Source organism: Mustelus asterias, chromosome 7 (genome assembly GCF_964213995.1).
Source record: "Mustelus asterias chromosome 7, sMusAst1.hap1.1, whole genome shotgun sequence".
NCBI classification, from domain to species: Eukaryota; Metazoa; Chordata; class Chondrichthyes; order Carcharhiniformes; family Triakidae; genus Mustelus; species Mustelus asterias.
The window spans coordinates 2,209,998-2,224,902 of NC_135807.1; the positions used below are offsets into that span (position 1 = coordinate 2,209,998).

The 14,905-nt window shown below is 47.7% G+C and overlaps 1 protein-coding gene across 2 annotated transcripts in view; it reads left to right on the forward strand.

Moving 5' to 3' along the window:
- Nucleotides 1–14,905, forward strand: part of abcb8 (ATP-binding cassette, sub-family B (MDR/TAP), member 8) — a 102,042-nt gene that overhangs the window by 9,445 nt on the left and 77,692 nt on the right. The window contains exons 2-3 of one of the 2 annotated variants that reach the window (XM_078215565.1): nt 6,666–6,732; nt 10,403–10,745. In XM_078215565.1, the coding sequence (XP_078071691.1) occupies nt 6,713–6,732; nt 10,403–10,745 (363 nt within the window). In that variant the 5' untranslated portion in view covers nt 6,666–6,712. The remainder of the gene's footprint in view (nt 1–6,665; nt 6,733–10,402; nt 10,746–14,905) is intronic. The other variant, XM_078215564.1, reaches the window with a different exon arrangement.

Sequence of the window (14,905 nt, forward strand, 5' to 3'; positions counted from 1 at the left end):
GCATAAGGTTAAATCTCACGGGATCCAGGGTGAGGTATCTAAATGGATACAAAATTGGCTTGATGATAGAAGCCAGAGGGTGGTTGTAGAGAGTTGTTTTTCAAACTGGAGGTCTGTGACCAGTGGTGTGCCTCAGGGATCAGTGCTGGGCCCACTGTTATTTGTCATTTATATTAATGATTTGGATGAGAATATAGGAGGCATGGTTCGTAAGTTTGCAGATGACACTAAGATTGGTGGCATAGTGGACAGTGAAGAAAGTTATCTCCAAATGCAATGGGATCTTGATCAATTGGGCCAATGGGCTGACGAATGGCAGATGGATTTAATTTAGATAAATGTGAGGTGATGCAGTTTGGTAGATTGAACCAGGGCAGGACTTACTCAGTTAATGGTAGGGCGTTGGGGAGAGTTACAGAACAAAGAGATCGAGGGGTACATGTTCATAGCTCCTTGAAAATGGAGTCACAGGTGGACAGAGTGGTGAAGAAGGCATTCGGCATGCTTGGTTTCATCGGTCAGAACATTGAATACAGGAGTTGGAACGTCTTGTTGAAGTTGTACAAGACATGAGTAATGCCACACTTGGAATACTGTGTACAGTTCTGGTAACCCTATTATAGAAAGGATATTATTAAACTAAAAAGAGTGCAGAAAAGATTTACTAGGATGTTACTGGGACTTGATGGTTTGAGTTATAAGGAGAGGCTGGATAGACTGGGACTTTTTTCTCTGGAGCGTAGGAGGCTGAGGGGTGACCTTATAGAGGTCTATAAAATAATGAGGGGTATAGATCAGCTAGATAGCCAATATCTTTTCCTAAAGGTAGGGAAGTCTAAAACTAGAGGGCATAGGTTTAAGGTGAGAGGGGAGAGATACAAAAGGGTCCAGAGGGGCAATTTTTTCACACAGAGGGTGGTGAGTGTCTGGAACAAGCTGCCAGAGGTAGTAGTAGAGGCGGGTACAATGTTGTCTTTTAAAAAGCATTTAGATAGTTACATGGGTACGATGGGTATAGAGGGATATGGGCCAAATGCGGGCAATTGGGATTAGTTTAGGGGTTTTAAAAAGAAAGGGCGGCATGGACAGGTTGGGCTGAAGGACCTGTTTCCATTCTATAAACCTCTATATATAGTCCATGACTTTATATACTTCCTATTCTTCCTTCTTTACAAAGAAACAAACAAAGAACAATACAGCACAGGAACAGGTCCTTCGGCCCTCCAAGCCTGCACTGATCATGTGTTCCTAACTAGACCATCCGTTTGTATCCCTCTATTCCCAGTCTGTTCATGTGGCTATCTAGATCAGTCTTAAATGATCCGAGCGTGTCCACCTCAATCACCTTGCTTGGTCGTGCATTCCAGGCCCCCACCACCATCTGTGTAAAATACGTCCCCCGCATATCTGTATTGAACCTTGCTCCCCTTACCTTGAACTTGTGACCCCTTGTGTTTGTCATTTCTGACCTGGGAAAAAGCTTCCAACTGTTCACCCGATCTATGCCCTTCATAATTTTATAAACTTCTATTAGGTCGCCCCTCAACCTCCGTCTTTCCAGGGAGAACAACCCTAGTTTACTCAATCTCACCTCATAGCTAATACTGTCCATACCAGGCAACAACCTGGTAAACCTTTTCTGCACTCTCTCCAAAGCCTCCACGTCCTTCTGGTAGTGTGGCGACCAGAACTGGACGCAGTATTCCAAATGTGGCCTAACCAACGTTCTATATGACTGCAACATCATATGCCAACTTTTATACTCTATGTCTCGTCCAATAAAGGCAAGCATGCCATGTGCCTCCTTCACCACCTTTTCCACCTGTGCTGCCACCTTTAAGGATCTGTACACCCAGATCCCTCTGTGTGTCTATACTCCTGATGGTTCTGCCATTTATTGTATAGCTCCCCCCTGCATTAGATCTACCAAAATGCATCACTTCGCATTTATCTGGATTAAATTCCATCTGCCATTTCTCCGCCCAATTTTCCAACCTATCTATATCCTGCTGTATTCTCTGACAATGTTCATCACTATCCGCAACTCCAGCAATCTTTGTGTCGTCTGCAAACTTACTAATCAGACCAGCTACATCTTCTTCCAAATCATTTATATATATCACAAACAGCAGAGGTCCCAGTACAGAGCCCTGCGGAACACCACTAGTCACAGACCTCCAATCAGAAAAAGACCCCTCCACTGCTACCCTCTGTCTTCTATGGCCAAGTCAGTTCTGTACCCACCTAGCTAGTTCACCTTTGATCCCGTGAGATTTAACCTTTTGCACCAGCCTGCCATGAGGGACTCTGTCAAATGCTTTACTAAAATCCATATAGACGACATCCACGGCCCTTCCCTCGTCAATCATTTTTGTCACCTCCTCAAAAAACTCAACCAAATTCGTGAGGCATGACCTCCCTCGTACAAAACCATGTTGTCTATCGCCAATGAGAGTATTCAGTTCTAAATGTGTATAGATCCTATCTCTAAGAATCTTCTCCAACAATTTCCCTACCACGGACGTCAAGCTCACCGACCTATAATTACCCGGGTTATCCTTGCTACCCTTCTTAAATTACGGGACCACATTTGCGATCCTCCAATCCTCTGGGACCTCACCTGTGTCCAATGAAGATACAAAGATTTCTGTTAGAGGCCCAGCAATTTCATCTCTTGTCTCTCTCAGGAATCTAGGACAGATGCCATCTGGCCCTGGGGATTTGTCTTCCTTAACGCTTCCTAAAACACCTGACATTTCCTCCCTTGTAATTGCGATTTGTTCTAACGGGTCTACACATCCCTCTGAGACACTACCAATCAACGTGTCCCTCTCCTTTGTGAATACTGATGCAAAGTATTCATTTAGGATCTCACCTACTTCCTTGGGTTCTAAGCATAATTCCCCTCCTTTGTTCTTGAGAGGTCCGACTCTTTCTCTGACAACCCTCTTGTTCCTAACCGATGTATAAAATGCCTTGGGATTGCCTTGGGATTGCCTTGAGATGCGGATTAATCCGGGATAGTCAGCACGGATTCGTGAAGAGCAAGTCGTGCCTCACAAATTTGATTGAATTTTTTGAGGAGGTAATTAAGTGTGTTGATGAAGGTAGGGCAGTTGATGTCATATACATGGATTTTAGTAAGGCGTTGATAAGGTCCCCCATGGTCAGCTTATGATGAAAGTAAGGAGGTGTGGGATAGAGGGAAAGTTGGCAGATTGGATAGGTAACTGGCTATCTGATCGAAGTCAGAGGGTGGTGGTGGATGGAAAATTTTCGGACTGGAGGCAGGTTGCTAGCGGAGTGCCACAGGGATCAGTGCTTGGTCCTCTGCTCTTTGTGATTTTTATAAATGACTTAGAGGAGGGGGCTGAAGGGTGGATCAGTAAATTTGCTGATGACACCAAGATTGGTGGAGTAGTGGATGAGGTGGAGGGCTGTTGTAGGCTGCAAAGAGACATAGATAGGATGCAAAGCTGGGCTGAAAAATGGCAAATGAAGTTTAACCCTGATAAATGTGAGGTGATTCATTTTGGTAGGACTAATTTAAATGTGGATTACAGGGTCAAAGGTAGGGTTCTGAAGACTGTGGAGGAACAGAGAGATCTTGAGGTCCATATCCACAGATCTCTAAAGGTTGCCACTCAAGTGGATAGAGCTGTGAAGATGGCCTATAGTGTGTTAGCTTTTATTAACAGTGGGTTGGAGTTTAAGAGCCGTGGGGTTATGCTGCAACTGTACAGGACCTTGGTGAGACCACATTTGGAATATTGTGTGCAGTTCTGGTCACCTCACTATAAGAAGGATGTGGAAGTGCTGGAAAGAGTGCAGAGGAGGTTTACCAGGATGCTGCCTGGTTTGGAGGGTAGGTCTTACGAGGAAAGGTTGAGGGAGCTAGGGCTGTTCTCTCTGGAGCGGAGGAGGCTGAGGGGAGACTTAATAGAGGTTTATAAAATGATGAAGGGGATAGATAGAGTGAACGTTCAAAGACTATTTCCTCGGGTGGATGGAGCTATTACAAGGGGGCATAACTATAGGGTTCATGGTGGGAGATATAGGAAGGATATCAGAGGTAGGTTCTTTACTCAGAGAGTGGTTGGGGTGTGGAATGGACTACCTGCAGTGATAGTGGAGTCAGACACTTTAGGAACAATTAAGCGGTTATTGGATAGGCACATGGAGCACACCAGGATGATAGGGAGTGGGATAGCTTGATCTTGGTTTCAGATAAAGCTCGGCACAACATCGTGGGCTGAAGGGCCTGTTCTGTGCTGTACTGTTCTATGTTCTATGATTCTCCTTAATCCTGTCTGCCAAGGACATTTCGTTACCCCTTTTTGCCCTTCTAATTCCCTGTTTGAGTTCTTTTCTACTTTCTCTGTATTCCTCCAGTGCTCCATCTGTTTTTAGCTGCCTGGACCTTATGTATGCCTCTTTTTTCTTTTTGATTAGACCCACAATTTCACTGGTTATCCACGGCTCTCGAATCCTACCTTTCCTGTGCTTCCTTTTTACAGGCACAGGCCTGTCCTGCAGCCCTATCAACTGCACCTTAAAAGACTCCCATATACCAGATGTGGATTTACCCTCGAACAGCCTCTCCCAATCAACAGCCATCAAATCCTGCCTAATCCGGCTGTAGTTAGCCTTCCCCCAATTCAGCACCTTACCCATAGGACAACACTCATCCTTTTCCATTTCTATCCGAAAGTTTACAGAATTGTGGTCACTATTTGCCACATGTTCCTCCACTGAAACTTTGATGACCTGACCGGGCTCATTCCCCAATACTAGGTCCAGTATAGCCCCCTCTCTAGTTGGACTGTCAACATATTGTTCCAAAGAACCTTCCTGGACGCATTTTATAAATTCTTCCCCGTCCAGCCCTAAGGGATTTCCATTCTATACAAGAGAAATTAAAGTCTCCCACTACAACAACCCTATTTTTTCTGCACCTGTCCAGAATCTCCTTACATATCCGTTCTTCAACTTCCCGTGGGCTGTTGGGAGGCCTGTAGTATACCCCCAGCATAGTGACTGCGCCCTTCCTGTTTCTGAGCTCCACCCACAGTGTCTCATTACATGATCCTTCCAAATTGTCCACCCTCTGTACCGCTGTAATATGCTCCCTAACCAGCATTGCTACTCCCCCACCTCTTCTAGCCCCTCCTCTGTCTCACCTAAAACACTTATACCCAGGAATATTCAGCTGCCAGTCCTGTCCTTCTTTTAACCAAGTCTCCGTCACTGCAACCACATCCAAGTTCCGCGCATGCATTAAGGCTCTCAGTTCATCTGCCTTGCCCGTGACGCTCCTTGCATTGAAGCAGATGCACTCCAGACCTCCAGGCCCACTGAGGTCATCCTCCCCCAGATTGCTCTTTCTCTTAGATAGCCTTGTCTTGGCCCCATGCTCGTCCCCAGTCTCAACGCTTGGTGACCTATTGTTCTGATTCCCACTCCCCTGCCACATTAGTTTAAACCCACCCGAACCACACTAGCAAACCTCCCAGCCAGTTCAGGTATAACCCATCCTTCTTGTACAGGTCCCATCCTCCCTGGAAGACTTCCCAGTGATCCACGAATCTGAAACCCTCCCTCCTGCACCAGTTCTTTAACCACGTGTTCAGCTGCACAATCTCCCTGTTCCTAGCCTCACTAGCACGTGACTCGGGGAGTAATCCAGAGAGTGCTGCCCTAGAGGTCCTGTTTTCTGGCTTTCGACCTAACTCCCTAAATTGCTCTTGCAGGACCTCCCTGCTCTTTCTGCCTGCCAATGTGTACCAATGTGGACAATGACGTCTGTCTGATTACCCTCCCCTTTTAGGATGTTTTCTACCCGCTCAGAGACATCCAGGACCCTGGCACCAGGGAGGGAGACTACCATCCTGGAGTCTCGTTCGTGCCTGTCTGTGCCTCTAACTATTGAGTCCCCCACTACTATTGCTCTTCTATTCTCCCCCTTTCCCTTCTGAGCCACAGAGCCCCACTCCGTGCCAGAGACCTGGTCACTGTGGCTTACCCCTGAAAGGTCACCCCCCCCCCCCCCCCCCCCCCCCACAGTATCCAAAACGGTATACTTATTCTGGAGGGGAACAACCACAGGGGATCCCTGCACTGACTGCTTCCTCCCCTCCCCTCTCCTGACTGTCACCCAGCTAGCTTCATTTTTAGGTGTTACCACTTCCCAATAACTGCTATCTATCACCCCCTCTGCCTCCCGAATGATTCGAAGTTCATCCAGTTCAAGTTCCAATTCCCTAAGGTGGTCTGTGAGGAGCTGGAGCTGGGTGCACCTCCCACAGGTGAAGTCAGCAGGGTCACTAATGGTGACCCTTACCTCCCACATCCTGCAAGAGGAGCATTGAACTGCCCGAACTGCCATCCTCTCCACCCAAACTCCCAACACGATAAGAAGAGTTAGAAAAAGAAAAAGAAAAGAAAAGCTTACCTGTTCTCACACCGAGTCTTTTTTTTAAGGTTAGAGGAGGAGGGAGGGTGGGAGACATTACACGTGTAGTGTCTTGGGTTTCCTCCCCGTTCAAATTTATTGGGTAAAACAAAATTACCCAGGTCTCCCCACGGCCGACTTCCGGTTTTCTGCTGCTCTGAAACAAAAGCTCCGAAAAAGTAAGTTAAAATCAAAAACTCAGCTTACCTTCCAGCTCTCCTCTCCAAAATCACTCCCCTCTCTGCCTGCTCCACTGGAAGAATGAGGTCAAAACCTCGGAAGTAAGTGCCTTTTAAAGAAAAAGACCACATAAGAAATAACATAGAGCTGTGAGAGTGACATGTTAAGGAGTGGTTTGAGGGGGAATATGATGAGGTGAACAAAGAACAATACAGCACAGGAACAGGCCCTTCGGCCCTCCAAGCCCGCGCCGCTCCCTGGTCCAAACTAGACCATTCTTTTGTATCCCTCCATTCCCACTCCGTTCATATGGCTGTCTAGATAAGTCTTAAACGTTCCCAGTGTGTCCGCCTCCACCACCTTGCCTGGCAGCGCATTCCAGGCCCCCACCACCCTCTGTGTAAAATATGTCCGTCTGATATCTGTGTTAAACCTCCCCCCCTTCACCTTGAACCTATGACCCCTCGTGAACATCACCACCAACCTGGGGAAAAGCTTCCCACCGTTCACCCTATCTATGCCTTTCATAATTTTATACACCTCTATTAAGTCTCCCCTCATCCTCCATCTTTCCAGGGAGAACAACCCCAGTTTACCCAATCTCTCCTCATAACTAAGCCCCTCCATACCAGGTAACATCCTGGTAAACCTCCTCTGTACTCTCTCCAAAGCCTCCACGTCCTTCTGGTAGTGTGGCGACCAGAACTGGACGCAGTATTCCAGATGCGGCCGAACCAACGTTCTATACATCTGCAACATCAGACCCCAACTTTTATACTCTATGCTCCGTCCTATAAAGGCAAGCATGCCATATGCCTTCTTCACCGCCTTCTCCACCTGTGACGTCACTTTCAAGGATCTCTGGACTTGCACACCCAGGTCCCTCTGCGTATCTACACCCTTTATGGTTCTGCCATTTATCGTATAGCTCCTCCCTACATTATTTCTAGCAAAATGCATCACTTCGCATTTATCAGGATTGAACTCCATCTGCCATTTCTTTGCCCAAATTTCCAGCCTATCTATATCCTTCTGTAGCTTCTGACAATGCTCCTCACTATCTGCAAGTCCTGCCAATTTTGTGTCGTCCGCAAACTTACTGATCACCCCAGTTACACCTTCTTCCAGATCATTTATATAAATCACAAACAGCAGAGGTCCCAATACAGAGCCCTGCGGAACACCACTAGTCACAGGCCTCCAGCCGGAAAAAGACCCTTCCACTACCACCCTCTGTCTTCTGTGACCAAGCCAGTTCTCCACCCATCTAGCCACCTCCCCCTTTATCCCATGAGATCCAACCTTTTTCACCAGCCTACCATGAGGGACTTTGTCAAACGCTTTACTAAAGTCCATATAGACGACATCCACGGCCCTTCCCTCGTCAACCATTTTGGTCACTTCTTCAAAAAACTCCACCAGGTTAGTGAGGCATGACCTCCCTCTCACAAAACCATGCTGACTATCGTTAATGAGTTTATTCCTTTCTAAATGCGCATACACCCTATCTCTAAGAATCTTCTCCAACAACTTCCCCACCACGGACGTCAAGCTCACCGGCCTATAATTACCCAGGTTATCCTTCCTACCCTTCTTAAATAACGGGACCACATTAGCTATCCTCCAATCCTCTGGGACCTCACCTGCGTCCAGTGACGAGACAAAGATTTCCGTCAGAGGCCCAGCGATTTCATCTCTCGTCTCCCTGAGCAGCCTTGGATAGATTCCATCAGGCCCTGGGGATTTGTCAGTCTTTAAATTCTCTAACAAACCTAACACTTCCTCCTTTGTAATGGAGATTTTCTCCAACGGTTCAACACTCCCCTCCGAGACACTCCCAGTCAACACATCCCTCTCCTTTGTGAATACCGACGCAAAGTATTCATTTAGGATCTCCCCTACTTCTTTGGGCTCTAAGCATAATTCCCCACTTTTGTCCCTGAGAGGTCCGATTTTTTCCCTGACAACCCTTTTGTTCCTAACGTATGAATAAAATGCCTTGGGATTCTCCTTAATCCTGTCTGCCAAGAACATTTCGTGACCCCTTTTTGCTCTTCTAATTCCCCGTTTGAGTTCTTTCCTACTTTCTTTGTACTCCTCCAGAGCTCCCTCTGTTTTTAGCTGCCTGGACCTACCATACGCCTCTCTTTTCTTTTTGACCAGTCCCTCAATTTCCCTGGTTATCCACGGTTCTCGAATCCTACCCTTCCTATCCTTCTTTTTAACAGGCACATGCCTGTCCTGTAGCCCTAACAACTGTTCCTTAAAAGACTCCCACATGCCAGATGTGGATTTACCCTCAAACAGCCTCTCCCAATCAAGAGCTGCCAATTTCTGCCTAATCCCACTAAAGTTAGCCTTCCCCCAATCCAACACCTTACCCTTGGGACACCACTCATCCTTTTCCATCACTATCCTAAAGCTAACAGAATTGTGGTCACTATTTGCCACATGATCCCCTACCGAAATTTTGAAGACCTGACCGGGCTCATTCCCCAGTACAAGGTCCAGTATAGCCCCCTCTCTAGTCCGGCTATCTACATATTGTTCCAAAGAACCCTCCTGTACGCATTTTACAAATTCCTCCCAATTCAGAGTCCCTGCTCTCAGCGAGGGTGTGGGAGGGACACAATGAGGAGGTGAGGGTGTGGGAGGGACACAGTGAGGGGGTGGGAGGCACACAGTGAGGAGGTGAGGGTGTGGGAGGGACACAGTGAGGAGGTGAAGGGTTGGGAGGGACACAGTGAGGAGGTGAGGGTGTGGGAGGGACACAGTGAAGAGGTGAGGCTGTGGGAGGGACACAGTGACCAGGTGAGGGAGTGGGAGGGACACATTGAGGAGGTGAGGGTGTGGGAGTGACGAGGTGAGGGTGTGGGAGGGACACAGTGAGGAGGTGAGGGTGTGGGAGGGCCACAGTGAGGAGGTGAGGGGGTGGGAGGGACACAGTGAGGAGGTGAGGGTGTGGGAGTGACGAGGTGAGGCTGTGGGTGGGACACAGTGAGGAGGTGAGGCTGTGGGAGGGACACTGAGGAGGTGAAGGGGTGGGAGTGACGAGGTGGGGGTGTGGGAGGGACACAGTGAGGAGGTGAGGGGGTGGGAGTGACACAGTGAAGAGGTGAGGGTGTGGGAGTGATGAGGTGAGGGTGTGGGAGGGACACAGTGAGGAGGTGAGGGTGTGGGAGTGATGAGGTGAGGGTGTGGGAGGGACACAGTGAGGAGGTGAGGGGGTGGGAGTGACACAGTGAGGAGGTGAGGCTGTGGGAGGGACACAGTGAGGAGGTGAGGGGGTGGGAGTGACACAGTGAAGAGGTGAGGCTGTGGGAGGGACACAGTGAGGAGGTGAGGGTGTGGGAGTGATGAGGTGAGGGTGTGGGAGGGACACAGTGAGGAGGTGAGGGGGTGGGAGTGACACAGTTAGGAGGTGAGGGTGTGGGAGGGACACAGTGAGGAGGTGAGGGTGTGGGAGGGACACAGTGACAAGGTGAGGGTGTGGGAGGGTCACAGTGAGGAGGTGAGGGGGTGGGAGGCACACATTGAGGAGGTGAGGGTGTGGGAGTGACGAGGTGAGGGTGTGGGAGGGACACAGTGAGGAGGTGAGGGTGTGGGAGTGACGAGGTGAGGGTGTGGGAGGGACACAGTGAGGAGGTGAGGGGGTGGGAGTGATGAGCTGAGGCTGAAATCACTCGAAGGTTGCAGCCTTGTTGAGCCTGTATTGTTTTTTCTTGGACTGAACTTGCTGATGTTCCTGTTGTGAATTGTGTCTCTCGGTAGGTTGTGTCTAAGCTGGGCCCAGCGATGCTGGAAGCATCCTCTTGCGAAGAAGGTCTCAGAATGCAGCTTCTTCTTCCACTTGTTGAACAAATCAGGAATCAGCATCAGACAGCGAGTGTGTGGCTGGCTGCAGGGCCAGGTGAGGACTCGTAGCGCCTTCCTGCTGGTGGCCACGCCTGGGCTAATAACACTGCGTCTGGGGCTCCAGAGCAACATCGCTCAGTGTGAAGAGGACCACAGGTGTAAAGTTCAGAAAATCAAGCAGCCTGTACCTGAATTTAACTGGAAGGAGTTTTGGAAATTTCTTCGGCCTGAGCTCACCGCATTGATTTGGGCAGTAATTGTAAGTAACTGTATTCCAAGAGCAGCTGACCAGATGTGGTGCAGAGTGTTTTGAGCTCGAGTCCCTGTCCCCTGCCTCTGTACCATTGACACTGCATCGTGTGTAATACTCACCCACAGGACCGCAAGCTGCCAAGTTCAATCCCCATTCCAGCTGCCCAAGTTCAGGCAAAGCAAACAGCCCCTAGGGGGGAGTCGTCACCACCTGGACGGAAGAATGTGGGGGGTGGAAATTAAAGAATGGAACAAGGATCCATAGTGAGGCTCGGAGAGGCAGAAGAGGAAATGTCCGATGTTCCTGCTCTCAAGCTGACAGGTTTTTTCAAACTTCACCTTGCTGTGAGGAAGTGTATGAGGCCCAGCCTGAATTGAGAAGGTGGTGATGAGCCATCTCCTCGATTTGCTGCAGTTCAGTCCCTGTGGTGTAGGCACTCACAGCACCGTTACCAAAGGAGCTGCAGGGTTTGGACCCAGAGACGGTGAAGGAACAACAATATTGTTCCAAGTCAGGGTTAGATTATTTTTCAGCTTGTTTGGATGATAGTGAGGGTGCAGGGTGCAAACTGACCTGGGCACCGTGGTACAGGAAAATGTTTGCATGGAGATTATGTAGGAATGTAGTGGTAGTACGTATTGTACAGTCAGGGGAATAGAGACAGTTCTCTGCAGCCAAGAACAAGAGTCCAGATGGCCGTGTTTCCTGCCCGGTGCCAGGGGGTTCAGAACATATGCTGTGGGCTGGAGAGAAAGTTAGAGTGGAGGGGGGAGGATCCAGTTGTCATAGTCCACATACATGGGGTAGGGCTAGAAAAGAGAATCTGCTGAGGAAGTAGAGCAGCTTGAAGCTAAATGAAAAAGCAGTACCTGAGGGTAATAATCTCCTGGATTGTTACCAGAACCACAAGCAAATTGTGATTAAAGTGATGAATGCATTGTTTAAAGATTAGCGTGGGGAAAAGAAAGTTTCAATTCTTGTGAAAGTGGGAGCTGAAACGTTGGGACAGTCTGCAGCCGAACCATGCTGGGTGTTCTGGGTAATTGCATAACTAGGGTGGTAGCAAGAGCTTTAAATTAAATAATGGGGACAAAGGATCACAGAGAGAAAAGATACGAAAGGTAAACAACAAAGTAAATGAGCAGGGTAGCAATTTGGGTAATGATTGCCAGAGAGTAACAGGGATAGAACATCTAACTGTAAATGTGCACAAGCAGATGAGGCCCAAAATTACAAAAACAGTAAAACCACAGAATCATAGAATTGTTGCAGTGCCAGAGGAAACCATTCAGCCCATCGTGTCTGTGCCGGCTCTTCAAATGAGCATCATACGGGCGGCTCGGTAGCACAGTGTTTAGCACTACTGTTTCACAGCACCAGGAACCTGGGTTCGATTCCCGGCTTGGGTCACTGCCTGTGTGGAGTTTGCACGTTCTCCCCGTGTCTGCGTGGGTTTCCTCCGGGTGCTCCGGTTTCCTCCCACAGTCTGAAAGACGTGCTGGTTAGGATGCATTGACCCGAACAGGTGCCGGTGTGTGGCGACGAGGGGAATTTCACAGTAACTTCATTGCAGTGTTAATGCATTTGGAATACTGCGTGCATTTGGAATACTGCGTCCAGTTCTGGTCGCCACACTACCAGAAGGACGTGGAGGCTTTGGAGAGAGTACAGAGGAGGTTTACCAGGATGTTGCCTGGTATGGAGGGGCTTAGTTATGAGGAGAGATTGGGTAAACTGGGGTTGTTCTCACTGGAAAGACGGAGGATGAGGGGAGACTTAATAGAGGTGTATAAAATTATGAAAGGCATAGATAGGATGAACGGTGGGAAGCTTTCCCCCAGGTCGGTGGTGACGTTCACAAGGGGTCATAGGTTCAAGGTGAAGGGAGGGAGGTTTAACACAGATATCAGAAGGACATATTTTACACAGAGGGTGGTGGGGGCCTGGAATGCACTGCCAGGCAAGGTGGTGGAGGCGGACACACTGGGAACGTTTATCTAGATAGCCATATGAACGGAGTGGGAATGGAGGGATATAAAAGAATGGTCTAGTTTGGACCAGGGAGCGGCACGGGCTTGGAGGGCCGAAGGGCCTGTTCCTGTGCTGTATTGTTCTTTGTTCTTTGTTCGCCTTACTTGTGACTAATAAATAAACTTTAAAAACTTATGGCTTAGTGCCATCCTCCTGCCTTTTCTCCGCACCCCTGCACATTGTTTCTATTCAGTGCATCATCTGATGCCATTTTGAATGCCTCGATTGAATCTGCCTCCATTACACTTCCAGGCAGTGCATTCCAGACCCAACCACTTGCTGTGTGAAAAAGTTTTTTCACACATCACATTTGCTTCTTTTGCAATTCATTTCAAATCTGTGCACTCTTGTTCTTTTACGAGCAGGAACAGTTTCTCCTCATTTACTTTGTCCAGCCCCCTCATGATTTTGAACACGTCTATCGAATCTCCTCTTGATCTTCTTCTCTAAGGAAAACAATCTCAACCTCTTCAATCTGACCTCATAAATAAACAAGGTTCAAGGCCCCGTTTCTGAATGTACACGGTATTTGAAACAAAAGGGATGAATTGTTAACACAGATAGAGATAAATACATATATCTCCTGATCGATACTCGAGAATGAGATTGGGGAAATAAGAATGGGGAAGCAGGAAATGGCAGAGGAGTTAAATACTTTGCATTAATCTTCATGATAGAAGACGCGAATAACATTCCAAAAATACTAAATAATCAAGTGGCAAAAGTGGGGGCTGGGAAATAAATACAATAACTATCATTAGAAAAAAAGTACTAGGGAAACCAAAGGGGCTATAATGGCTGATAAGTCCCCTGGACCTGATGGGATGCATCCCTAGGATATTACAAGGAATAGCTACAGATTTAATGGGTGCACTGATAGTAATCTTCCAAGAATCCTTAAATTCTGGAAAGTCCCAGAGGATTGGAAAACTGGCTCTGTAACAACCTTATTCAAAAAGGAAAGGAGACAAAAACAGGCCAGTTAGCTTAACATCTGTCATTGGGAAAATGTTAGAATCTGTTATAAAGGATGTAATTACAGAGTATTTAGCAACACATAATATAATCAAACAGAGTCAGCCCAGCTTCATGAAGGGGAAATCATGCCTGACTAATTTATTAGAACTCTTTGAGATGGTAAAATACAGGATAGATGAAGGGGAACCAGTAGATGTAATATACTTGGATTTCCAAAAAGCAATCAGTTAAGGTACCACACAAAAAGCTACTTAATAAGATAAGAGCCAATGATGCTATGGGTAGTATATCATAAGAACATAAGAAATAGGAGCAGGAGTAGGCCATCTGGCCCTTCGAGCCTGCCCCGCCATTCAACAAGATCATGGCTGATCTGAAGCGAATCAGTTCCACTTACCCACCTGCTCCCCATATCCCCTAATTCCCTTATCGGTCAGAAAACTATCTACCCGTGATTTAAACATATTCAACGAGGAAGCCTCCACCACTTCAATGGGCAGAGAATTCCAGAGATTCACTACCCTCTGAGAGAAGAAGTTCCCCCTCAACTCTGTTCTGAACCGGCCCCCCCTTATTTTGAGGCTGTGCCCTCTAGTTCTGGTTTCCCTTCTAAGTGGAAAGAATCTCTCCACCTCTACCCTATCCAGCCCCTTCATTATCTTATATGTCTCTATAAGATCACCCCTCATCCTTCTAAACTCCAACGAGTACAGACCCAATCTGTTTAATCTCTCCTCATAAGCTACACCCCTCATCTCCGGTATCAACCTGGTGAACCTTCTCTGCACTCCCTCCAAGGCCAATATATCCTTTCACAAATAAGGGGACCAAAACTGCACACAGTACTCCAGTTGCAGCCTCACCAGTGCCTTATACAGTTGCAGCAAGACCTCCCTGCTTTTATATTCTATCCCCCTCGCGATAAAGGCCAACATTCCATTCGCCTTCTTGATCACCTGCTGCACCTGCAGACTGAGTTTTTGCGATTCGTGCACAAGGACCCCCAGGTCCCTCTGCACAGTCGCACGATGTAATTTTTCTCCATTTAAATAATATTCCAATTTACTATTATTTCTTCCAAAGTGGATAACCTCACATTTGCTAACGTTATATTCCATCTGCCAGATCCTCGCCCACTCGCTCAGCCTATCCAAATC